Source organism: Xyrauchen texanus, chromosome 38 (assembly GCF_025860055.1).
Source record: "Xyrauchen texanus isolate HMW12.3.18 chromosome 38, RBS_HiC_50CHRs, whole genome shotgun sequence".
Lineage (NCBI taxonomy): Eukaryota > Metazoa > Chordata > Actinopteri > Cypriniformes > Catostomidae > Xyrauchen > Xyrauchen texanus.
The window spans coordinates 3,638,303-3,664,981 of record NC_068313.1 but is presented as its reverse complement, the minus strand read 5'-3'; the positions used below and the strand labels follow the sequence as shown (position 1 = coordinate 3,664,981).

General features: G+C 45.0%; 1 protein-coding gene across 5 annotated transcripts in view; it reads left to right on the top strand.

Moving 5' to 3' along the window:
• The window catches only part of LOC127631728 (angiomotin-like protein 1), a 66,956-nt gene extending 40,547 nt beyond the window's left edge, over window positions 1-26,409 (top strand). For 4 of the 5 annotated variants that reach the window (XM_052109989.1, XM_052109993.1, XM_052109991.1 and 1 more), the window contains 4 exons: window positions 294-410; window positions 4,080-4,273; window positions 18,043-18,405; window positions 23,664-24,649. In XM_052109989.1, coding sequence (XP_051965949.1) covers window positions 294-410; window positions 4,080-4,273; window positions 18,043-18,405; window positions 23,664-23,839 — 850 coding nt within the window. In that variant the 3' untranslated portion in view covers window positions 23,840-24,649. The other variant, XM_052109990.1, reaches the window with a different exon arrangement.
• Window positions 26,410-26,679: the final 270 nt, after the last annotated feature.

Here is a 26,679-nt window from a genome sequence, read left to right as displayed (position 1 = left end):
ATATAGATCCTTTCGCTGCGTGTTGAGAGTAAAATGTGTTCCGTGTAATGTGTGTCCAAAGAAGAGATCCACACGACCCATTTGTCATTGAATGTCTCTTTTAATACCCTTTCTGTTCTTTACAGTCTTTTTTTGGTAAGTTATTTCATTGAAAAATGTAACACTGAATACAGATAAAAGACAAAAAGCCAATACATGTGTTACCAGAAGATGTACTTACTGGAAAAGTTAATTTTACTGCAAATTAATGAGTTTCATGTGTGAAAGTGGCGGTTGTGTTTTTCTGTTTCCAGAGACACAACTATAATCCAGCATTCTCGCAGTGGCAGTTTCAGTGACGGGTTACTTTGGCAGCATGAGGATGAGAAGAGAATCCATAGCAGTCGCCGCTGCCAGGAAATGGAGCAAAGGTAAATGTTCATAAACATATACTGTATAATGTATGTGCTCTCACCGTTATTTTGCCATTTAACCCGTATGTTGTGTTCCAGTCATTTTGACCCGGACGGCTTTTTTAACAGCATGTCTATTTGCACCCTGGTGTAAATAGCATCTGCCACATAGTGTATCTATATGCACCCCAATAGTCATGTGGAACCAATTAAAAATACGACAAACTAAACAGTAGCTGTCGCTGCAGTGGCATGGGGTGTAAAGACAGTATGTTAATGTGTACAGTTGTCTTAGCGACCGTGGTTTGAATCCACCTTTTGTCCTATTCTTTTTCCCATTCAATTTCCTGTTTCCAATCTTAATACAGGTGAAACTCGAAAAATTTGAATATCGTGCAGAAGTTCATTAATTTCAGTAATTCAGCTTAAAAGGTGAAACTAATATATTATATAGACTCATTACAAGCAAAGTAAGATATTTCAAGCCTTTATTTGATATAATTTTTATGATTATGGCTTACAGCTTATGAAAACCCCATATTCAGAATCTCAGAAAATTAGAAGATTACATGAAATCAATAAAAAAAAAGGATTTTAAATACAGAAATGTCGGCCCTCTGAAAAGTATAATCATGCATATGTACTCAGTACTTGGTTTGGGCCCCTTTTGCATTAATTACTGCCTCAATGTGGCGTGGCATGGATGCTATCAGCCTGTGGCACTGCTGAGGTGTTATGGAAGACTAATATATTATATAGATTCATTACAAGCAAAGTAAGATATTTCAAGCCTTTATTTGATATAATTTTGATGATTATGGCTTACAGCTTATGAAAACCCCAAATTCAGAATCTCAGAAAATTAGAATATTGTGAAAAGGTTCAGTATTGTAGGCTCAAAGTGTCACACTCTAATCAGCTAAACACCTGCAAAGGGTTCCTGAGCCTTTAAATGGTCTCTCAGTCTGGTTCAGTTGAATTCACAATCATGGGGAAGACTGCTGACCTGACAGTTGTACAGAAAACCATCATTGACACCCTCCACAAGGAGGGAAATCCTCAAGAGGTAATTGCAAAAGAAGTTGGATGTTCTCAAAGTGCTGTATCAAAGCACATTAATAGAAAGTTAAGTGGAAGGGAAAAGTGTGGAAGAAAAAGGTGCACAAGCAGCAGGGATGACCGTAGCCTGGAGAGGATTGTCAGGAAAAGGCCATTCAAATGTGTGGGGGAGCTTCACAAGGAGTGGACTGAGGCTGGAGTTACTGCATCAAGAGCCACCACACACAGATGGGTCCTGGACATGGGCTTCAAATGTCAAACGTCTTACCTGGGCTAAAGAAAAAAAGAACTGGTCTGTTGCTCAGTGGTCCAAAGTCCTCTTTTCTGATGAGAGCAAATTTTGCATCTCATTTGGAAACCAAGGTCCCAGAGTCTGGAGGAAGAATGGAGAGGCACACAATCCAAGATGCTTGAAGTCCAGTGTGAAGTTTCCACAGTCTGTGTTGGTTTGGGGAGCCATGTCATCGGCTGGTGTTGGTCCACTGTGCTTTATTAAGTCCAGAGTCAACGCAGCCGTCTACCGGGACATTTTAGAGCACTTCATGCTTCCTTCAGCAGACAAGCTTTATGGAGATGCTGACTTCATTTTCCAGCAGGACTTGGCACCTGCCCACACTGCCAAAAGTACCAAAACCTGGTTCAATGACCATGGTATTACTGTGCTTGATTGGCCAGCAAACTCGCCTGACCTGAACCCCATAGAGAATCTATGGGGCATTGCCAAGAGAAAGATGAGAGACATGAGACCAAACAATGCAGAAGAGCTGAAGGCCGCTATTGAAGCATCTTGGTCTTCCATAACACCTCAGCAGTGCCACAGGCTGATAGCATCATGCCACGCCGCATTGAGGCAGTAATTAATGCAAAAGGGGCCCAAACCAAGTACTGAGTACATATGCATGATTATACTTTTCAGAGGGCCGACATTTCTGTATTTAAAATCTTTTTTTATTGATTTCATGTAATATTCTAATTTTCTGAGATTCTGAATTTGGGGTTTTCATAAGCTGTAAGCCATAATCATAAAAATTATATCAAATAAAGGCTTGAAATATCTTACTTTGCTTGTAATGAGTCTATATAATATATTAGTTTCACCTTTTAAGTTGAATTACTGAAATTAATGAACTTCTGCACGATATTCAAATTTTTCGAGTTTCACCTGTATATAGAGAGAGAGAAAGAGAGAGAGAGAGAGAGAGAGTAGGACAAAATATATATCATTTAAAAAAAAAATAATGATCCAATTGGAATGGAATTCCTTGAATTTGTTCACTTATGGTATCTGAAAACACAAAAGAAAAATTATAATTCTCTTTAAAAATGTTTTGTTTTATTTCATTTTGTTACGCTTGTTGTGTTCCCGTAAAAAATGACCAGCCATTGGAAATTAATAGATTACAAAATTGTAAAACAGTTAAACGATGGGCAAGGAGGAGGCGAGAACCGGCTTGACAATATAAATCATAGTTTAATGGAAAACTTAAAAGACAACATAAACACACGACGGACATGTCCGCTAACGATCTCTCTCTCCCGCACGGCCCTCTGCAGTCAGCCTTTAAACCTCACAGAGGCATAATTAGCCTAACACGGGACGGGGTGTGTAGGATCACGACCCGGCCCCGCCCTCCGCCCTGCCACATTCCTCCCTCGTTCTCTCAGGCTGGGGAGCCCCCGGCCTGACGTACACCCCCCCCCCCCCTCTTTCCCTGGGGGAGGGTGCGCCTTCCGCGCTGACTGCCGGCAGGTCATCCCCATCTATCTGGACGAGGGAGGGGACAAGGGGAGGGAAACAGAAATGATTCAAATGGGAGGGTACTCCTGTAACAGTGTAGTACCCCCCCCCCAAAAACTGTAAAATTTAAAAGAGGATAAAGGCCAACGCAGAGCGACAGTGAGAGAGAGTGGAGAGAGATGAAAAAAAAAAACTTACTCGCCAGTTCTCCGATACGCCGCAGCTTGTTCCTCGGCCACTCCTCCACCCTTTATCGGACGACAGCCGCACCTCTCCGGGCGGATCCTAGGCAGTCCTCCAGCCCTTGGTGGACGGAACACCCCGCCACGTTCTCAGGGACTAGAAGGGGTCTCCCCCGCCCCTGGCAGCGGTTCTCTCGCTCCAGGCGGTCGGCAGTGATCCCCTCCCCGCTCTTGCGGTCGGCGGTCTTAAACCCCGCCGCGTTTTAGCGGCCGGTAGGCGACTCCTCCACCCCTGGTAGCGGTTCTCTCACTCCAGGCGGTCGGCTAGGAGCCCCTCCACCCCTCGCGGTCGGCGGCCATCGTCCTCGCTCAGGTGGCTGGGCTCCTCGTCCCCCGGCAGATGGCCGCGGCTGTTCCGTTGGGGTGGACAGTAGTGGCGAGAACTCTACTACGGCGTATGATTCAGTGCAACTGGAGTACTTAGGTGGGTTTATAAGTATTTCTAAGATCAAAGGCATGTCAAGTAATGGCATGTTCATTGGTGTTCATATTTAACACTTACTAATATTGTTCTAACAATGCTATATAGTGCTAACTGACATCCTAGTGTATCTTGGCAGGTAATTCATATAAATACAGTATGTTATGTCTTAAGTGCAAGAAAAGGGCAACCTCTGAGCAACAAAATGTCTCTCTATGTCATTACAGGATGAAGGACTTGCATGCTCAGCTGCTGGAGAAAGATGCCATGATTAAAGTCCTACAACATCGTTCCCGTCGAGAACCCGCCCTTCTGCGCCCTGCCCGCTCTGTGCCATCCATATCCATAACGACTGGACTGCACGTGCGGCAGACCTCGCAGACTGATCAAAGAGATCAGCACAGCTGGAAAGGCAGTACGAGTGAGTATACAACAGCACACAAGTACAGTCACTGACCCTGAGTTTACTTGGGACTAGGTATGTCCCGATACGGATACTGGTATTGGAATCGGGCCCGATACAGTGTTCATGTACTTGTTCTCGTGCTCATAAAAATGCTTAGCAATGCACCTTAATAACACAATAACATGGTATTTTTTGTGACAGCTATCATAATGTGAAATTATGATAGCTGTCACAAACCTAGCGACCGTTAATAACGTCTCATATTTGTGCTTTTGGAATTGCCAGTGATACACGCCACAAACTGGCAGATTAGAATCTGCTACAAGTAGAGCAAGAGACTCGCTATGTGTCTGACAGAAACAGCTGCTTAAGCAGCCTTTTCAATCACATGAGGGTTTATCTAATGTTACAGACATTGAAATGAGTAAAGAAATATTACAATAATGGTTTACACACACACACACACACACACACACACACACACACACACTGATGTTTATATTTTCTATTTCATCTGCAAATTTAAATAATTGAAGCTCACACTTTCCAAGAATTAAACCAAGATAATATGCATGTAACTAGATAGTCCACTCAGTTTTCATGGACCAATGTCTACTTCCTGATTGCTGTGGTCTACATGTCATTCTATGTTTTTATATAGACATTCTATGTTTTTTATATTTGAGAATTAGAATATCTGATATATTCATTGTAATGATGTCTATAAAAAAGGAAGAAAAGAGAATACAATAGAATAGACAAATTGCTTTTTTATATGTTTATTATAGTATAAAAAAACTTATATATATGTTATTTCAGTTGGTTTTAAAGGTGCAGTAAGTAAGATTCAGAAACCCTTGTTATTAATGACACCTGTGGCCATTAAGTGAATTTACCTGTAAACCTGACTTTTAGTATAAAGAGAAGATTATATAAATTATTTGAAAGTTATGAAGCAAGATAGCTTGCAATTCAGCAGTGTTAGCAGGCAAGATCAAGTTATCTAAAATGACACAGATCAATCCTTATGGCACTATATTTCACATGCTTTGCAGTCTGTAAAGCAGTCAATGGAAAGGAGGAGGCGAGAACCGGATTGTCAATATAAATAATACACAAACACACACATGTTCTCCGATATGCCGTATCTTGTTCCTTGGCCACTCCACCCTCTAACGGACGACATGGAACACCCCGGATGGAACGCCCCGCCGCGTTCTTGGGGAACAGAAGGTGTCTCCCCCGCCCCTGGCAGTGGTTCTCCCACTCCAGGCAGTCGGCAGCAAGCCCCTCCCCGCTCGCGGTCGGCGGTCTCAGACCCCGGCGCGTTTCAGCAGCTGGTAGGCGACTCCTCCGCCCCTGGCAGCAGCCCTGACCGCTCTAGGCGGTCGGTTAGGAGCCCCCTTCTCCCCTCGCGGTCGGCGGCCGGCGTCCTCTTCCAGACGGCCGGGCTCCTCGTCCCCCGGCAGATGGCCACAGCTGCTCCGTTGGGGTGGACGGTAGTGACGAGAACTCTACTACGGCGTATCCCTCCTCCTTCCCGGGTTTTGGCACCAGTGTAAAGCAGTCAGTGGAAAGGAGGAGGCGAGAACCGGCTTGTCAATATAAATAATACCCAAACACACACATGACGGACATGCCCGTAAACTATCTCTCTCTCCCGCACAATCCTCCGCAGTCGACCTTTATCCCTCTCGGAGGCTTGATTAGCCTGATAAGGGACCGGGTGTGTATGATCACGACCCGACCCCGCCCTCCGCCCTGCCACACAGTCATGTAAGCTTACCTGTCCAATAAGAAGAATGCCAATTCAGGGTCTGTTTTTATCCCCAAAGTCCGAATGAAGGTCCCTCCAGGAATCAAATGCCCTGCCGATGTTCACTCTAGTTTTCACTTGACCACAATCACGTTCCAACCTAGCCAGATGGGATTCAGTAGATCATGTTTTCTACTCTGAGTTTGTGTAGTAGTCGGTGTTGTTCTGGGAGCCAAACGTTTGCTGGATTCCATATCTAAGAGAACGTTACCTAGTGTTGCAGACTGTTATCGCTGTTGAATTGCAGAAGCACTAAGACAAGGCTCTCATGAGTGCGCATAAACGTCACGTCCTTTGAGTTTTCCGGCAAAAGCGACCCACTCCCTTCGCATGAAAATCAGTCTACAGGCTTTAATAGGCAACATAGAAAGTCCAAGAAGGGCTTATTTGTTAAGTTGCGTTACAAGCCGTTCACACATTGGTAAAAAAGGGCGAATATTAAATGAAAATTGTTACATACTGCACCTTTAAATTGGAAACAAAAATGCAAAGAATTTACGAAAGCACCTTCACTTTAAATCTTGTGTGTGGGCACACATCGTGCCACATCCTAATGGATTTTGCTTTCTTTGCATTATTTTGATCATAGTTATGTTTTACATGTGAAAATAATTAACACTGGGGGATGTCTACTGCATGGAAATCAGCCATCTGTGATAAACTTAAGCATGTTTTTAAAGAAGGAAATAGCAGAGGTGGGAGATTAACTGTATGTGAAGATGAAATGCTGGACACATACAACCCCGTTCTCACCATAACTTACTACACTTAAGGCACTATTCTTCTGCAAGGCAATGAGGCAAGCTTGAACTCATTTGAGGAAATTTTTCCTATGCTGTTAGCCAGAGTAGATAAGGAGAGAGACAAGACCCCTGCAAACTGCTCCGACTCTGAGGATGAGAGTGTAGAAAAACCCCCACCATCACCGTCTGAGCGTCAGCTGAGAGACAGTCTGGCCTTGCTGGAACTGGACTTTATTGAGTTCAGAGAACACGTTCAAAACAGACAGTCAGACACACACAACACAAACATCTGCATCCAACAGCTCAAAGACAAACTCCAACAGCTGAAGAAAGAGAGCAACAGCTCCATCACTAAACTCACAGCAGCTCTCAAAGAACTTAAAGAAGAAAATCACACTTTCCGTGCACAGATTGACAAATTAACAGAAGACACAGAGAGTAATGAAAAAAACCTCTCCAGAAAGTTTAAAGAGCTAAGAGATCAACAGGAGAATAGCAGAGATAGTACACCTCACTGCAGCACTACAACGCCTGTAACCCCCAAAACCGACACATACGCTGACACACAGTCTGTATCTAACACACAGACACCATTGAAAACACAGGCCTCATTACCCCAGCCTCCTCACTGTAACCTATCAGACCCTGGTCCAGATGTTTTCATTCTGATGGACTCTAATGGGAAGTTCCTGGACCCACAGAAGCTCTTCCCACATCACAAAGTTTCAGCGAAACGATGCAGCACAACAGGCCACGCCCACCTGCTCCTTAGAGACTTCTCAGGAAACCCCTCATGTGTGATTATTCACACAGGGACTAATGACCTTCACACACTGCGCAACAGTACTGCTGATTCTGTGAAGAAAATTGCAGAAATCACCAGCAAAAAGTTCCCAGAAACCTGTATTGTCATCTCCACACTCCTGCCGAGGCGTGACACACCACCTCATGTCATCAACAACATCAATGCTGAAATCTCACGAGGATGTTCTACGCTCCCTAATGTGCACCTGGCCCAACACCACCACATCGGCCTCCACCACCTCTATGATGGAATTCACCTACACAAAGACGGAGTGCGTGTTTTTGGAAAGAACCTAAAGGATGCTGCCCTGGGCCGCAATCCAACATCACTGAGCCCCTTTCCAACGACACCAGGACACTACCGGCCCATCCATCCCTACATGCCCAGATATGCCTCTTTAACCCCGGTGAGGAAAGACAACAGCTGGACAAGCAACTTACGTCGTCCAGTACCCCCAACACACCTACCTGAGGCCCCTTATACACCTGTAAACCCACACATACCTGCCCCACATCCACCTGCTGGCCATCAATCCCCCACAAGGAAAAGGAAACAAAAAACTGCCCCAAACCAGGAGAGACCCCCACAGCAGAGAGCACAGAGCTATGCTGAAGCTGTGGCCCGGCCCCCTGCCACACACACACTCACGACAACCAGCGAGCTGGCGCACATTAAAGACATGCTACAAACACTGTGCAACCAGCTTTTACAGAGATAATAACATTACTCAAACACACACACTCATCCTCACACACACACACACACTCCCACACTCATACACACACACACACACACACAAACTCACACACACCCACAAACTCTCACTCACACACACACAAACACACACACTCACATCCACAAACACACACACAGCAAAATGAAAAAAAATAAAAAAATAAAAAGGAAGGAAAAAATATATAATAATAACAATAATTCACTAATGTAAATTGTTTGCATGCATGTGTTTACATATGCAATATATTGTACATGTTTTCTCTCTGTCTTACCAAATAGGTTTATCTTTAGTAATATCAATGCGTTCATTACTTATAAGTAATCCAGTGAAGAGTTGTCGAGGGAAGCGTAGGGTCAAAAGCTGGGGAATCAAAGAGAGTAAAGGGGGCAAATCCGGGAGAGTAGTCGAGGGGAGCGAGGGTCAAAGCCGGGGTAAACAGGATCGAGAGGCGGGTAAACTAACAAAGGGAGTAGACAGGGGTACTAGGGGAACGAGGAGCTGGCAAGCTAAGGGGGTAATCAAGAGGAGTTCAAGAGGAGATCAAAACTAGACGAGACTAGCGGGGGCAAAGACACGGAAAACTAAATACAATAACCAACCCCCGTGAAACGGATGTGCTGTGGTATTTATAGGGGAAGGTGCAGGTGTAAACAATGAAAGGTGATGAGACGAGTGCAGGTGAAACTAATGTGCAGGAGTGCAGATGACGCGAGTGCAGGTGGTCATAATGTTCTGGGGGATTGGAAACGCGTGAGAACCTTGAGGAAGGGAGATTGCCTACGAGCATGTGAGCGAGTAGGAGCAAAGTGGGCGTGAGGGCTCGAGCGAGCAAAAAGAGCGTGAAAAGCTCGAGGGGGCGGAGCGAGGGAGTGAGGTTCGTGACAGTACTCCCCCCTCTGAATAGGACGGCTCCTGACGGCCGCGGGAGGCGGTGCAGGATGATCGGGGGACAGACAAAGGGAAGTGAGACAGTCCATGGGCAGTTCAAGGTAAGGTCAGGGGGAACATAGTGGACAGGCGGGTGGTCGGGAGATCTAGGGGGCAGCCATAGGGCAGAGACTGGGTCAGGGGGTCTGGAAGGCGACTGGAGGACAGGGACTGGGTCCGGGGGCCTGGAAGGTGACCACCGGACAGGGACGGAACTAGGGGACCTGGGAGGAGGCCACGGAACAGGAATAGGGTCAGGAGGCCACCGTACAGGGTCAGGAGGCCAGGGAAGAGGCCAGGGGGCAGGAAGAGGAACGGTCACAAGGGGAGCAGGCAAGACCCAGTGAGGAAAGGTTTCAGGGGGCGGAGCCATGAAAGGCGGTGCCGTCAGAGGCGGCACTGTAGGCGGCTCTGGAGGTGGGGTTCTGGAAGGCACTGGAGGTGGAGCCGAAGCAGGCTTTAGGGGCAAAGGCCTGAAAGGCTCTGGAGGTGGAGCCAATGACGGTGGCGCCGTGGGAGGCTCTAGAGGCGGAGGCCTGGAAGGCTCAGGAGGTGGAGCCAATGGAGGTGGCGCCGTGGGAGGTCCCCGAGGCGACGACCTGGCAGGCTCTGTAGTCTCGGGGGGTAGAGCCGTAGGAGGCCCGAGAGGCGGAGCCATAGAAAGCTCTGGAGTCTTTGGGAGCAGAGCCGTGAGGGGCTCGGGAGGTGGAGCCATGGGAGGCTCGGGAGGCGGAGCCGTAGGAGGCTCGAGAGGCGGAGCCCTAGGAAGCTCTGGAGTCTCTGGGAGTAGAGCCGTGAGAGGCTCGGGGAAAAAGGTCGTGGAAGACTCGAGAGGCTCTAGAGGTGGGGCCCTGGAAGGCTCGAGAGGCTCGAGGGGGGGAGCCATGAAAGACTCGAGAAGAGAAGCCCTGAGAGGCTTGAGGGGAGGAGGAGCCCTGAGAGACTCGAGAGGGGAAGCCCTGAGAGGCTTGAGAGGGGGAGGAGCCCTGAGAGACTCGAGAGGCGAAGCCGTGAGAGGCTTGAGGGGTGGAGCCATGAAAGACTCGAGGGACGGAGCCCTGAGAGGCTCGAGGGGAGGAGGAGCCCTGAAAGACTCGAGAGGGGAAGCCCTGAGAGGCTTGAGGGGGGGAGGAGCCCTGAGAGACTCGAGAGGCGAAGCCGTGAGAGGCTTGAGGGGTGGAGCCCTGAAAGACTCGAGAGGAGAAGCCCTGAGAGGCTTGGGAGGGGGAGCCCTGAAAGACTCGAGAGGAGAAGCCCTGAGAGGCTCGAGAGGAGAAGCCCCGGGAGGCTTGGGAGGAGGAGCCTTGGGAGGCTCGTGAGGCGGAGCCCTGGGAGGCTCGTGAGGAGGAGCCTTAGGAGGCTCGAGAGGAAGAGCCCTCGGAGGCTTGAGAGGAGGCTTGGGAGGAGGAGCCTTGGGAGACTCGAGAGGCGGAGGCCGCGAGGGCTCTGAGGGGCGAGCAGAACCCGGCAGAGCCGTGGAAGACTCTGGAGGCGGAGCAGAACCCGGCAGAGCCGTGGAAGACTCTGGGGGCGGAGCAGAACCCGGCAGAGCCGTGGAAGACCCTGGGGGCGGAGCAGAACCCGGCAGAGCCGTGGAAGACCCTGGGGGCGGAGCAGAACCCGGCAGAGCCGTGGAAGACCCTGGGGGCGGAGCAGAACCCGGCAGAGCCGTGGAAGACCCTGGGGGCGGAGCAGAACCCAGCAGAGCCTTGGAAGACTCTGAGGGCGGAGCAGAGGTCGGTAGAGCTGTGGAAGACTCTGAGGGAACCTCTGCGGTCTTGAGTACAAGACGAGACTGGGGAGAAGGGGCCCTCTTCTCTTGCGTCCTCGGCCAACAGGGGACGTGGCCATGGGGACGGTCGAGGTTACAGGCGCTGACTCGCCGACCGTGGCGAGCATGGGCGCTGGCTCGTTGGCCGTGGCAGGCATGGGCGTTGACTCGCTGGCCGTGCCAGGCTTCGGGACTGGGGCCGTGACAGGCCTCGGGACTGGGGCTGTGTCAGGCTTCGGGACTGGGGCCGTGTCAGGCTTCGGGACTGGGGCCGTGACAGGCTTCGGGACTGGGGCCGTGACAGGCCTCGGGACTGGGGCCGTGTCAGGCTTCGGGGCTAGGGTCGTGTAAGGCTTCGAGGCTAGGGCCGTGTCAGGCTTCGGGGCTAGGGCCGTGTGAGGCTTCGGGGCTAGGGCCGTGTCAGGCTTCGGGGCTATGGCCGTGACAGGCTTCGGGACTAGGGCCGTGACAGGCTTCAAGACGGGGGCCGTGGTAGGCTTCAAGATGGGGGTCGTGGTAGGCTTCAAGACGGGGGCCGTGGTATGGAACGCTGGTTCAGTTTCTGCCTCCCCCACAGTAAACGAGGAACCAGTGTACAGTAGGGCGAGGTCAATAAACTGAGCCAGGTTGAGAGAGCAGCGACCACCTGGCATGAATGATGAGGTTGGCTCATTCAGTCCACATTGAAAAATGTCTTTCAGAGCCACCTCATCAAAATTCACCTGGTACGCCAGGGCACAAAAATCCATAACAAAAACATCCAAGGGTTGACTCCCCTGACGCAACCCCAAGAGTCGGGCCTCTGGCTCCTTAATGTCGAGGGCGGGGTTATGAGTTACACAACCGCTGCCTCGCATAAAAACCCCTTGGTCAGCGTCCGAAGAGCCAAAAAACCTCTCCGGGGGTGGAGAGTTCACGGCGCTCAAATATGCATGGGAAGCATAAACGGGCTCAGGGGCAGACACAGGTGAAGCAGGGTGACAAAAATCATGACTCCCACCGGTAGATCCTGGGGCAGAGTGCGCTGAAAACATCCGCTCTAGTGAGCTGCGCGAATTCTCCGCGTGATGCATTGTGACTGTCTTCACGGGGGTTGGTTATTCTGTAACCCGGCACACACACACACAAGATGAGACAGTCACAATGTAAGTCAAAAACTGCTTTTATTGTTAACAATAAAAGCAGGCAAAAGTACAAACGGGCAAATCCAGTGAAGAGTTGTCGAGGGAAGCGTAGGGTCAAAAGCTGGGGAATCAAAGAGAGTAAAGGGGGCAAATCCGGGAGAGTAGTCGAGGGGAGCGAGGGTCAAAGCCGGGGTAAACAGGATCGAGAGGCAGGTAAACTAACAAAGGGAGTAGACAGGGGTACTAGGGGAACAAGGAGCTGGCAAGCTAAGGGGGTAATCAAGAGGAGTTCAAGAGGAGATCAAAACTAGACGAGACTAGGGGGGGCAAAGACACGGGAAACTAAATACAATAACCAACCCCCGTGAAACGGATGTGCTGTGGTATTTATAGGGCAAGGTGCAGGTGTAAACAATGAAAGGTGATGAGACGAGTGCAGGTGAAACTAATGTGCAGGAGTGCAGATGACGCGAGTGCAGGTGGTCATAATGTCATAAAGACATTATGACATTATCAACGTTATTGTTCTCACTGAAACCTGGACAGGATGTGCTTACCCGCTGTCCTGCAGGCTACTATGAAATAATTGAGCCCTCAGTTAAATTAAGTACAGTCCATCGCGGTCGAGACTCGGGAGGGATTTTGGTTAAAATTCCACCGTTGGTTAAAATTAAACAATGAAATTGACATATCTCTGTGCCATCTACAATCTTCCAGCAGAATCCCCTTACCATGATGAGGAATATCTGAACAACATCCACACAGAGATCAGGAGGCCACCGTACAGGGTCAGGAGGCCAGGGAAGAGGCCAGGGGGCAGGAAGAGGAACGGTCACAAGGGTAAACATGTGTTTGGCCAGAGCCCCCTGAGCCTCACGAAAAACCTCCCAGCACGGAATAATCTGGACCATATTGTAAATAAAAATGATACAGAATTAGTGCACCTCTGCCAAGCTTCAGGCCTGTACATACTTAATGGCAGGATCAAAGGGGACTCATTAGGGAGGTTCACGTGTTGTTCAGGTCTTGGAGCTAGTGTAGTTGACTATGCCATCACTGACATGGACCCCTCCTCCTTCAGTGCATTCACTGTCAGACAGCAAACTCCATTCTCAGATCATAACCAAACTAATATATATATTAAAAGACATCACACAGCAAAACAAAGAAGAATGGAGAACTGTCTAATGTATCAAGTCCAGCAGAGATACAGATGGACTCCAGACATCTCAGACAAATATATCCAGGCCCTCAATTCTGAAGAACTGAAAAACCTCATCACTACATTTATTCACAAACTATTTGGAATGAACCAGGATGGTGTCAATTTGGCTACAAATGAAATCATTAATATATTTAAAAAAGCAGCCTGTAAAACTGAGTTGAAAAAGAAAGGCAAAAAACATCTGAAAAAAAACAACCAAAACGGAAAAGTGGTTTGAAACAGACTGTAAAACATTTAAGAAAACAACTCAAAATTATCAAATACCAAACAATACAGACATAAGAATTGACTACTGTTCCAAATGACAACAATACAAACAAACAATTAGAGTAAAAAAGCATCACCATCTCACCAAAAGCTTACATGACACTGAACAATCAATAAATCAAAATCAGTTCTGAGATTTGTGGAATAATTTTAGCACAACAAACAACAAGATTTGCCAATCCAAAATGGAGAAATCTGGAAAAAACATTTTGAAAAAGTATATAAATCCCACCAAAACAACTAAATTAGAATTATAATCAGGTCAAACAAAAACTACAAATATATGAAAACACAATAAAAAATAACCAGTATCCACTGGACTTTACAATCACACATGATGAATTTGTTCAAAAACTTAAAAGCCAAAAATGCAAAAAACTCTTGTGGTGCTGACAACATCTTCGGTGAAATGCTGAAACACAGCACACCTGACCTGAAGATGGCTGCGCTCAAATTATTCAACCTGGTACTTTTTTTTTGGGCTGTTTCCCTGACATCTGGACCAAGGACTTATATCAATCATAAATATGGGGACAAACTGGACCCGAATAATTTCAGAGGCATTTGTGTGAGCAGTAATTCAGTAGTATTTTAAATAATAGAATTGTATACTTCCTTAATGAACACAATGTTCTGAGCAAGAGTCAGATTGGATTCCTTCCAAATTATAGAACTACTGACCACATTTACACCCTACACACCCTAATCAATAAACACGTAAACCAGACAAACAAGGGGAAATATTTGCATGCTTTGTTGATTTCAAAAAAGCATTTGATTCTATTTGGCATGACGGACTATATTACAAACTATTACAAAGTGGTGTAGGGGTAAAGTTTATGACATCATTAAATCAATGTATTCGGACAACAAATGTGCAATAAAAATTGGCAACAAACAAACAGAGTACTTCACCCAGAAGAGAGGAGTGCGGCAGTCCAACACTCTTCAACATTTACATTAATGAATTAGCGGTGCAGTTGGAACAGTCTACAGCCCCTGGACTCACTCTGCAAGACAAAGACATAACGCTGTATGGGGTCCATTCAGTGATCAGAATTACACTAGATAGACAAACATCCAACAGAAGCCCTACACACAGAATTCTGCAAATACATTTTGAAATGACAAAGGAAAACACCCAATAATGCATGTAGGGCAGAATTAGGATGATTCTCATTGATTATTAACATACAAAAAAGATCTCTACATTTTTGGATGCATTTAAAATCAAGTCCCACAGAGTCGCTTCATTATAAACCACTACAAACCCAAGAACTGAATCCTGAAAAAAGTCCTGTCAGTCAGCTGGTTCTGAGACACACTAACCCGGTTAACACTACTAACACTAACCAGCCTCAGACCAGCACTGCTTTACAACCAAACATCAGAATAAATCAGATCATCAAACACTGGGATCAAGAAACTAAAACACAAAGCAAATTACAATTCTATCAGACTCTAAAATAAAAGTATGAATTGTTAGAGTATCTCCTGACTGTCAGAGATGCAAAGCAGAGACAGATCCTGAGCAAGTACAAGCTCAGTGAGCACAGTCTCACCATCGAGAGAGACAGACAGTGAGAGAGAGACAGACAGTGAGAGTGAGAGACTATGCACTAAATGTGAATGCACTAAAAGAGAAAGCTAGAAGAGCATTCTATGCTATTAAGGGCAAATATACCCAAGTTGACATTCCTGTAATAATCTGGTGTAAGATCTTTGATAGTATTATAATGCCTATTGCTCTGTACGGATGTGAGGTTTGGGGTCCACTCTGTCTGGCAGATTACTCGAGATGGGACAAACACCCCATAGAATCCCTGCATGCAGAAGAACACCTACTAATGCATGCCGGGCCGAACTAGGCAGATACCCCCTTATTATACATATTGAAAAACGATCCCTCAAATTTTGGACACACCTAAATTCAAGTTCCCCTAACACACTGCAACATGAAGCCCTTAAAACCCAAGAGCTGAAGCCTAAAACCAGTCCCCTTTGTCAGCTGACTCTGAAACTCACAAACCCACTAACAACTAACAAACACCAGTTTCAGACCAGCACTGCTGAACAAAACCAGATCAGAATAAACCAAATCATAAAAGAAAGCAAAAATTCATATTTGGACCATTGGGAAAATGAAAGTAAAAACCAAAGCAAACTGGAATGTTATCGGGCCGTAAACAGAACATATAATCTGGCAGAATATCTGCACACTGTAAGAGATCCAAAACAGAGACGGATCCTCCCCAAATACAGACTCAGTGATCACAGTCTGGCCATAGAAAAAGGCCGACACAGACAAACATGGCTTCCAAAGGAAGAACGAGTCTGTGCTCACTGTGACGCGGGTGAGGTCGAGACAGAGACACACTTTCTCCTTCACTGTGAGAAATGTACAGAGTTGAGAGAGAGATACCTCCACAAACTCTCAAACCTCATGCCACAGTTTTCCAGTTCAGCAGAAACTGATCAGATGCTGGTGTTACTGGGGGAGATCAGATCAGATGCTGGTGTTACTGGGGGAGGACCATCATGCATCAGTTGCAGCAAAATTCATTTTTGAGCTGCACACCCTCAGAAACCAATTACTGCCTTAATGTACTTCATTCACAGTACTTTTTTTCTTATGTTTATAATGTTGTGTTAAATGCATATTTTATTTTATATTGTATAGTGTATATTGTTATTATAGTTTTTATTTTATTTGATTCATTACCTGGCACCTTATTTTAATTCTACCTTTATTGTTATTTGTTACTGTTTTATCATTATCATTTGTCTTGTCATTATCTGTTTCATGTATTAATGCTTTGGCAACATTGTATGTAAACACAATCATGCCAATAAAGTACTTTTAAATTGAAAAAATTGAAAATTGAGTGAGAGACAGACAGTGAGAGACGATCCTGAGCAAGTACAGGCTCAGTGAGCACAGTCTCACCATCGAGAGAGGGAGACAGTGAGAGAGAGAGACAGACAGTGAGAGAGAGACAGATCCTGAGTAAGTACAGGCTCAGTGAGCACAGTCTCGCCATCGAGAGAGACAGACAGTGAGAGAGAGAGACAGACAGTGAGAGAGAGAGACAGGAGAGTGAGAGACAGACAGTGAGAGAGAGACAGATCCTGAGTAAGTACAGGCTCAGTGAGCACAGTCTCGCCATCAAGAGAGGGAGACACAGAAAAACATGGTTACCCAGAGAAGAACGGGTGTGTGCTGACTGTACCACAGGTGAGGTTGAGACAGAGGAGCACTTTCTCCTTCACTGCCCAAAATTGAATGATACAAGGGACATTTATATAGATAAATTAACACACAGCATAGACAAATTTATAACCATGACAGACCAAAAAAAAATTTATATAATACTTGGAGAGGGACACACAGCAGCACTGGCTGCAAGATACGTTTTAACGTGTCACAGCCTGAGAGACAGCGGGTGAATCTGTGTTACGTGTTTTACCCCCGTGTGTCACTCCAATGTTCACCACAGTGACCCTCAATTTACAGTATGTGTGTATATGTTAGTTTATGTCAGTATATCAGCAGTTGATCTTGTTTTTGTATTTATTTGTATTATTTATTATTTATTTCTAGATTTGTTAAATTGTTCGACTAAATTTAATTATAGATGTAGTTCTGTCTTTATACAACCTCTGCATTGGCAATATTGTACTGTTACACTCATGCCAATAAAGCTACTTGGAAATGAATTGAATTGAATTGATGTCTGTACCTAAAAGGTGATTGGATAATTTACCTGTAAGGCAGGACTTCCTTTCTACATCCGTTGACCATCAGGTGTTTCAATTTCTCCCATTCATCTTAATAAAAGTGACCCGTCTCTGCTAAATAGTCTTTTTATAATCAATGAAGCCGTTCAATGGAGCTCTCTGTGTGACAGGTAAGGATTTCTTTTTTGATGGTTAAAATACTTTTCTTGCCTCTTTTTTCTGGATAAAGGTGTCTGCTAAATGACTAAATGTAAAAGTGAATGACATGCAGAGCTTAGTAGGTCACTATGAATGAAGCACCTCATGCTGTTGTTTTGAACGAGGGTGCGTTCTGTTCAAATGTAATCATCCCTATGTACTTCAAAGACTTTACTATACATTGTAAGAGTTTTGAAAGGCTAAAAGTTGTGGGGTTAAAAAATAATTGTCATTCGGGACTCAATTTTTAAGTAATTTTTATTGGCAATTCTGTTTAAACGATCTTACAGATTGATTATCATGATTATTCTCCCTTCAAATTGCCCTTCAGAGGGTGATTTATCACATTTGGAATACTGTTAGATTAACCATATATTGCTTAGTGACCTGTGTTACTTGTGGTTTTTCCTAAATGGCTTGTGTTTTGTCTGCAGGTGTACTCTCGGGAAAAGACACAGTTGAGCACATCCTTCCCTCTCTGCCCTCTCTTTCACTCTCTGTCTCTTCACCACTCTCTCCTTCATTCTCCTCTCTGCCCTCCTCTTTTCCTCCCTTCCTGGCCTCTGCAGGTTCAAGCACATCTTTAATAACCTCATCCTCCTGTCTTCTCCGCTCCACCCCTCCCTCGTCCTCCTCCATGTTACCCTTGCCCTCCTCAGCCTCTCTCCTTCCTCCTGTATCTTTCTCTCTGCCCTCCATTCCTCTCCTGTCCCTTCATTCCAAATCTGCCAGCAGAGACAGCAGCAGTCAAACAGAGACGTATAGAGCCGCATCCACCACAAGACATTGGAAGACAGGTGAGACAGAGATACAGAGAGCGTAATTCACTGAGCATCTTTTTTTCCATACCGTAAATGGTGACTGTGGATAACGTTCTGCCTTTTATGTTCCATGGTAGAGAGTAGGTCATATGGTTTTGGAACAACATGAGGGTGAGTGCATGAGGATAGCATCTTTATTCTTTGATGAACTCAATAGATTGGAGAAACTGGCTAGTAGGCGATGATGCAAGTAGTTTCGCGTAGCCTGACCTTTGAATGCGGCAAAAGATCTGGGCTCTATTGCTGCTTGATCAGGTCAAGAGCTGCAACCTTAAAAAGGAAAAGCCATCTGACTGATGTTAAGCAATCATTCCTAGTCAGTTTTGTTATAACAAATATATGGACATTACATTTTGAAAATATTCATAAATCGTTGAACAGTTGAAATCCACTTCCGGTTTGAGTTCTGTTGGTGTTTATTTTGTAATAAATGAGTGTCTGACTGCTCATTATGCTTCGTATTGCAAGATTGCTTGCCAATAAATAAATAAATGCACATGAAACATTCATTTGAGTTGAAATTATGTTATTAGCTTGCTTGTATAAATCGCACATTGATCTGAGAAGCAGATGAGCGGTCTGATGTGAGGATGTGAGGTTGTTACTAAGAAATATCAGACCTCTAGATGGCGCCATTGACCAATCAGAATTGAGTATTCCAGAGAGCCGTGTAATGAATCATTTTATATATATATATTTCAAAGAGAAGATGCAACAAAAGATAGAACAGGATTTATTACTTACATGCTGACATTTTATAAGAAGCTGGCTGTCAAACACATATTTAGCTACTGTCTACATAACACATTTTCTCAGTCACTTATTGTGTCTGAATAGTCATAAAATGTGCAGAAATTCAGTAGTACACCCAAACGGCTAAAGCCACATCATACTGTTCATGTGTTGCACTTGCTATAATTTCCTTCCACGTTGCTCCTTCATCAAATAGTAAATCATGTCAAATGTAAATCAAGTCAATCACTTGAAAAACAGTATTACCTTAAGTAACAAATACAATTTGTTGAGTAGAGAATGTGTATGGTATACTGATAATTCACCATAAATTTCTGTTGCACAGAAAATCAACATAATATAGCAGTCATTTGTATGAATATATTACTCATTTGTCTTGCAATAAATAAAGAAATATATGTCCTGTCATAGTGATCTTATATAGATATGAAATATACATAGAAATATATTTATGAAAGCGCAAACATAGGCCGTGTACACACTGAAGCTAAATTCGGTTGTCAGTCCACTCTTTAGTGCTTAACCCCCTTCCAACCAATTCACTGCTTCGTCGACAAATAAACTGACAAAAAAGAATCTTGTAGACAGCGGGCGGATTTGCTGGCAGGTTACCGCATTCGATAAGACAAAAGAAATTATCACCATTATCTGTAAGAAACATGGGCATAGATTTAAATACAGTCCTGTATTCCGTACACACATGGAATGAAAATATAAGGGATTCACTCCCTTATATGTGGTTTTCACCGACAAAACTTTACACTGTACATGGACATACACTGATCAGCAAAAACATTAAAACCACTGACAGGTGAAGTGAATTACATTTATTATATCGTTATCGTGAGCTGGACGACCACTTAATACCGCTCCCCAGCCCGTCAGGGAGGCGTCTGTCATTAGCAGCTTGCGACGGCAAGACGCATCTAGAGTGGGACCCAAAGTGAGGAGGACAGCGAACGAATTGAGTTCTATAGCCTTTTCCTACTGTTCTCAGGACCCACATAGCAGTAGCTTCTACGCTGCCAGGTTCTCTGAGATAGGTATATATTTTGACACTTCCTGTTGAGGGGATGTCGAGGGTTCCATGTCCTGGACTACGGCAGGAAGCAACGGAACACCCAACATTTCCGCAACAAACCGCTAACTCCCGAAACACCAGAGGCGGCGGGAATGGAGAGGTTTTGTGAGGGTATCGGGAAGGTGCAGGTGAATGTCTCACGTGACCCATCCCAAGGGGGGCTACCCCCATAAGGCTGGGTGCAAGACCATCAGGACTTTCTCTTCCTAGAGATAACGGTCCTGATGTCTTGCTTTGGGGGCTGCTGAGGGCGACGAGCCGGTCCCCAGTTTCTACGAGGGGGAGTGCGATTCGCCACGCTCTGTTTTTGAGCCTCCATTCTAGAAGGACTGGGGCGGGGCTGGGTGGCCGGCGGCCCCTCCCCCTGAGTGCAGTGAGGAAGGAATTCCTTAAAGGCTTCCTCATGACTTTTTACCTCCTGGAACCTGGTGATCTCCGTGTTCACAGAGTCACCAAACAATCCAGAAGGCGAAGGGCTTCAAGAAGGAAGACTTTGTCCTTGTCTCTGATGCCCGACAGATTCAGCCATAAGTGCCTCTCCATGCTAACTAAAGCAGTCATAGACCGGCCAATGGCACGAGCTGTCTGTTTGGTCACCCGGAGAGACAGATCCGTGGCTCGACGAAGCTCTGAAAACGCCTCCTCGTCGACCGTACAGTCCGCACTCAGGTCCTTCAACAGATCAGCCTGGTATGCCTGCAACACTGCCATAGTGTGCAGGGCAGCACCAGCCTGACCTGCTGCCTGATAAGCTTTCTCCACAATCGTAGAGGTAGTCCTGCACGGCTTTGTGGGGAGAGTGGGTCTCTTTAGAGATGATGCCGAATCAGGCGAGAGATAACCCGCAAGTGTCTCTTCTACCCGCGGCATCATGGAATACACCTGTGCCTCAGCACCCACGATAGTCTAATATGTCAGAATCAGAATCAGCTTTATTGCCAAGTATGCTTACACATACAAGAAATTTGTCTAGGTGACAGGAGCTTCCTGTCTACAACAATACAAACAATACCAAAAACAGCAGCAAGACATAGGTAATTAAAAACAGAAAAGAACACAAAATAAATAATTATACATAAACGTACATACACTCACCTTCATACATACCCACATACACACACGTAGTGCAAATCTAATACAATCAGTTATATAAAGAACAAAAAACTGTATATTATGTACAGAGCAATGTAAGTAATGGCAGAAGTGGATATGTTGGATAATATAAATTAAAATTAAACTGTGTATTGCACATAATTATTGCTCAAAGGGGCAATTTAATTGTTCATTAGATGGATAGCCTGAGGGAAAAAACTGTTCCTGTGCCTGACGGTTCTGGTGTTCAGAGCTCTGAAGCGCTGGCCAGAAGGCAACAGTTCAAAAAGGTAGTGGGCTGGGTGAGTGGTGTCCAGAGTGATTTTACCAGCCTTTTTCCTCACTCTGGAAGTGTATAGTTCTTGAAGGGGGGCAGGGGCAAACCAATAATCCTCTCAGCAGACCGAACTGTCCTTTGTAGTCTTCTGATGTCTGATTTCGTAGCTGCACCAAACCAGACAGTTATTGAAGTGCAGAGGACAGACTCAATGACTGCTGAGTAGAACTGTTTCAGCAGCACTGGTGGCAGGTTGAACTTCCTCAGCTGGCGAAGGAAGTACAACCTCTGCTGGGCCTTTTTCACAATAGAGTCGATGTGTATCTCCCACTTCAGGTCCTTTGAGATGGTAGTGCCCAGGAACCTGAATGACACCACTGCTGCCACAGTGTTGTTTAGAATGGTGAGGGGGGACAATGTTGGGGTGTTCCTCCTAAAGTCCACAATCATCTCCACTGTTTTGAGCGTGTTCAGCTCCAGGTTGTTTTGACTGCACCAGAAAGCCAGCCGTTCAACCTCCTTTCTATATGCAGACTCATCATCATCTCGGATGAGGCCGATGACAGTGGTGTCGTCTGCAAACTTCAGGAGCCTGACAGAGGGGTCCTTGGTGGTGCAGTCATTGGTGTACAGGGAGAAGAGTAGTGGGGAGAGCACACATCCCTGGGGGGCACCAGTGCTGATGGTACAGGTGGTGGAAGTGAATTTTCCCTGCCTCACAAGCTGCTGCCTGTCCGTCAGAAAGCTGGTAATCCACTGACAGGTAGAGGTGGGAACAGGGAGTTGGTTTAACTTAGTCCGGAGTATATCTGGTATGATTGTGTTGAAAGCCGAGCTGAAGTCCACAAAAAGGATCCTTACGTATGTCCCCGGTCTGTCCAGATGTTGCAGGACGTGATGCAAACCCATGCTGACTGCATCATCCACAGACCTGTTTGCTCGATAAGCAAATTGAAGGGGGTCCAGAAAGGGTCCAGTGATGTCCTTCAGGTGGGCCAACACCAGTCTCTCAAATGACTTCATGACCACAGATGTCAGGGCGACAGGTCTGTAGTCGACGTCGATGGCATGAAGACACGGGAAGTATAAGTTGTCCTCCATGAATGAGAAAGCTCGTCATGGAGGTCATCAAAGAAAGGAAGGGACTGATGTAGCGTTCACTTCCTTTGGTCTTCCAACTTGGAGCGTGGCCAGTCTAGCTGTAGTCTGGCCACCGCCCGAGTAACCACCTTGAGTAATTCCTCAGCTGCTTTATTATCGTGCGAGGAATGCTCAGAGGTGGGTAGCGCAAAGTCCGCAGGCTCAAGAGATTCGGCGTCCCCCTCATGAACCAAAGAGGCGCCGGAGCGCTCTTCAAGATCACAAGAAGGACCGGCTGGATCTGGGGAGAGAGCGAGCTATAGGGAAGAACCCGTCTCTCCCTCCTCGGCCATATCCATATGAGAGCCCCACTATGGAAGAGTGGGCGCTGACTCTCGGAAGCGAGACAAGTGCGAAGCATTTTGACTGAAAGCAGATCACCAATGCTCGCACCCACCCCAAAGCAAAAGCAGCATGCTCTTCCTCCAAACACACAAAACAAAACTGGTGTGTGTCCGTTTCAGCCATAGAGCATAAACACGGGAACACACACAGCTTGCTTTGTTTATCAGTCATTTTTTCTTTTCATTTTTAAAGAGAAAAGTTTATGCGCACTGCCTAACAAATTCTAACTCCTAACAGAGGAAAATAGAAAGTTTTTGACAAGGTTGAGTAGCAAAACACTCACAGAATGATTTGAATGGTCTGAAGACCTGATGATGCACTTGTGGCGCATCTATTTATAGCCCCTGTACCGGCGAATCCTGATGATGTCATCAGCGGAGGCTATAAATTCTAGTCAAATTCATTGACGTGTTGCACACATATTCACAGCTGGTCACTCCTAAAGACGTTCCCAAAGCGCAAAATCAGTGCAGTATCAAAGTGTAGCTTTTGATAGGGAACAATGGAAGAAGGTGGCCTGGTCTGATGAATCACATTTTCTTTTAGATCATGTGGACGGCTGGATGCGTGTGTGTCATTTACCTGGGGAAGAGATGGCAGCAGGATGCACTATGGGAAGAAGGCAGGCCAGCAAAGGCAGTGTGATGCTCTGGGCAATGTTCTGCTGGGAAACCTTTGGTCCTGGTATTCATGTGGATGTTACTTTGACACGTACCACCTAGCTAAAGATTGTTGCAGATGTACACCCCTTCATGGCAATGGTATTCCCTGATGGCATTGGCCTCTTTCAGCAGGATAATGCGCCCTGCTACACTGCAAAAATTGTTCAGGAATAGTTTGAGGAACATAACAAAGAGTTCAAGGTGTTGACTTGGCCTCCAAATTCCCCAGATCTCAATCTGATTGAGCATCTATGGGGATGTGCTGGACCAACATGTCCGATCCATGGAGGCTCCACCTCGCAATTTACAGGACTTAAAGGATCTGCTGCTAACGTCTTGGTGCCAGATACCACAGGACACCTTCAGAGGTCTTGTGGAGGTTTAAGGTTGGGATTTGGGGTAGAGATAATAAAATATGCATTTGTATTTTTTACTATTTTACATCATTTACAACAAAAAACTACTCCCTTTTGGTGTCCCTCTGTGGGCATTTCACCTGAGAAACTGGAGCTTTTACATTTGTACCTGCTTATACATTCAAAAAAACTTCCAGTTTCGAAGTGTTTCGTATTTCGGTAAGCACAGACCAGAGTTTACTGCAGCAAACAGTTAGTGCACAAGCTGTGTCAAGTGGATCCTGACCCCTGAGACTATGCTGCAAGTTAAAATATGACCTGCGCTATTTGCCACAAATATGCAAGAAAAAATATAATATGCTGTATGTCAAAATAATTCCTTTGTCTCTGAGTAAAATATTTTTTAATCAAAAAAGGCAAAACAGTTTAATGGCCAGTAAGAATATTAATGGTAGGCAAATTTTCTGAATTCACCATTCCACTGGCAGGTGAGACTAAATATTTGGACCCTCTGTGTGTGTGTTTATGTGCAGAATCTCCATCCACCAAGCGCAAAGCCCTAGATGGTCGAGCACATCTGAGTGGAGGACAGAAGTTGCCTCTGCCTGATCCAGACCAGATGGAGATCCTCATCTGATAGAACAGTGCTGGAATATCTGTAGCATTCCTACAGAGAGCACAGCATTCCAGCGGGAAAGAAAAAGTTAGACAGAGAGAGAAGACAAAAATGGAACAAAGGCCCTGTTTACACCTGGTATTGTTTATTGTACCTGGTGCATTACACAAGTACACAAGTGGACAGGCGAGACATTTCAAACAGATCACCCTAAACTTGAAACCAGGTGTTAAGGGGGCAAAAGAGAGAGCAGGAGAGAGTGAGAAGAGGAGGTATTGTTCCTCCACCTCCATATTAAGGAATTATCTCTTATAACTCGTCCCTCCTTTTCTTTAAAAAAAAGCAAAAATGGAGGTTACAGTGAGGCACTTTCAATGGAAGTGAATGGGGACCATTTTTGGAGAGTTTAATGGCAGAAATGTGCTTAATGCACATGAATACTTGTTAAAACTTTGAGCTGTAAAATTGAAGTTGTGAAATTGGCTATAACTTTACATGCGGTTAGTAAGTGATTTTATCACACTAAAATCATGTTAACACACATATTGTTTATGTCTTGTGGCTATAATTGTGAAACCCCCATTCACTTGCATTGTAAGTGCCTCACTGGAACCTCAATATTTGCTTTTTTTTTGTCAGAAAAGGAGGGACGAGTCGATATAAATTTTTATGGAAATCTGCATTATGCCACAAATGCTGTCGATTGAGCTTAACTTGTATTGAACCCAGAATATTCCTTTTTTTTTTTTTTTTTTAAACACTGAATTTGAAGATTGATCGTGATTGTACTTGCCAATTTTGGGTGATTATCATGAAATCTGTCAAGAAAATTCCTTTAACCCCAAATCAATTGGTTACAAAAAAATATATAACATTGTGGTAATGAGATTGGGGGTAAAATGTGCATAACTGTCATGTGTGTGTTTGTGTGTTTTTTTTAGTTGTTTTTTTACCTTGGGTTCAGTAAAAACCCTCTTATCAAGTCGACTAGGACTTTTCACACTATGCTAAACCCTGGGTTATGGCCACTTTAACCCTGGATAAAGTAATGTTTCACTCTTGTCATTTTAAAAGAGGGTTATCAAATGTTCCAGGTGCTAACCCTGAATTGTGATGCCAAAAGTATTTTGTTTATATACGTATTTAAAGTATGAACATGGAACAAAATAACCCAGGATTACGGTTACTAGTGTGAAAAGCCCATATGTGGTTCTTTAAAACCTGATAAAGTTTATGCAAACTTGATATTACATGTAAAGGTTGTTCAGATTGTTTTTTCCCAGTACATTTTCTAAAGAAACCATTGAATAAAATATTCTTTAAAGGTTCACATATGACAACAGGCTAAAAAAGCCATCGCTCTAATCAGAATTCTATTTTAAAGAATGTTATAAATGTCTTAAGCTGCCTTCTGTCTTAGTTTTTCAACTGTCTCTTGTTTAAGCGCATTCCATGGAGCTGATTATTAGGATAAAAGTTTATAACATGTTTATAATATTTAGAGCAATATTTTGTGAGGATGGATGTATCTACCAAAAAAATACTGCTTATTGTTATACTGTATGTACAGAAATTATAGCTTCATTCTCAGACTAAACGAGTGAAAGTTGTGTCTAGTGATTGAACTTGCTGCAAATAAGAGTGATTAAATAATTTTACAACAATAAATACTGTTTTGATTCATGTATGTAAAAACACCTGGAATAATGTCCCATACATGATAATATGGTAAGTCAGCATGTTGCCTTTAATTTTGCAGTACCCTGACATTGGCCTCATAATGATAGTCGCTGAAAGACTGTATTTCCCATCAGAGATTTTTGCATCGGTTCAAATGTGTTAACTCTCTCCTATGGCGTGCCCGGAAGCATGTTGCTTCATTTACTCCAGTGATGTTTGGCTTTAGGTTTTGATGGTAGAGATCATAA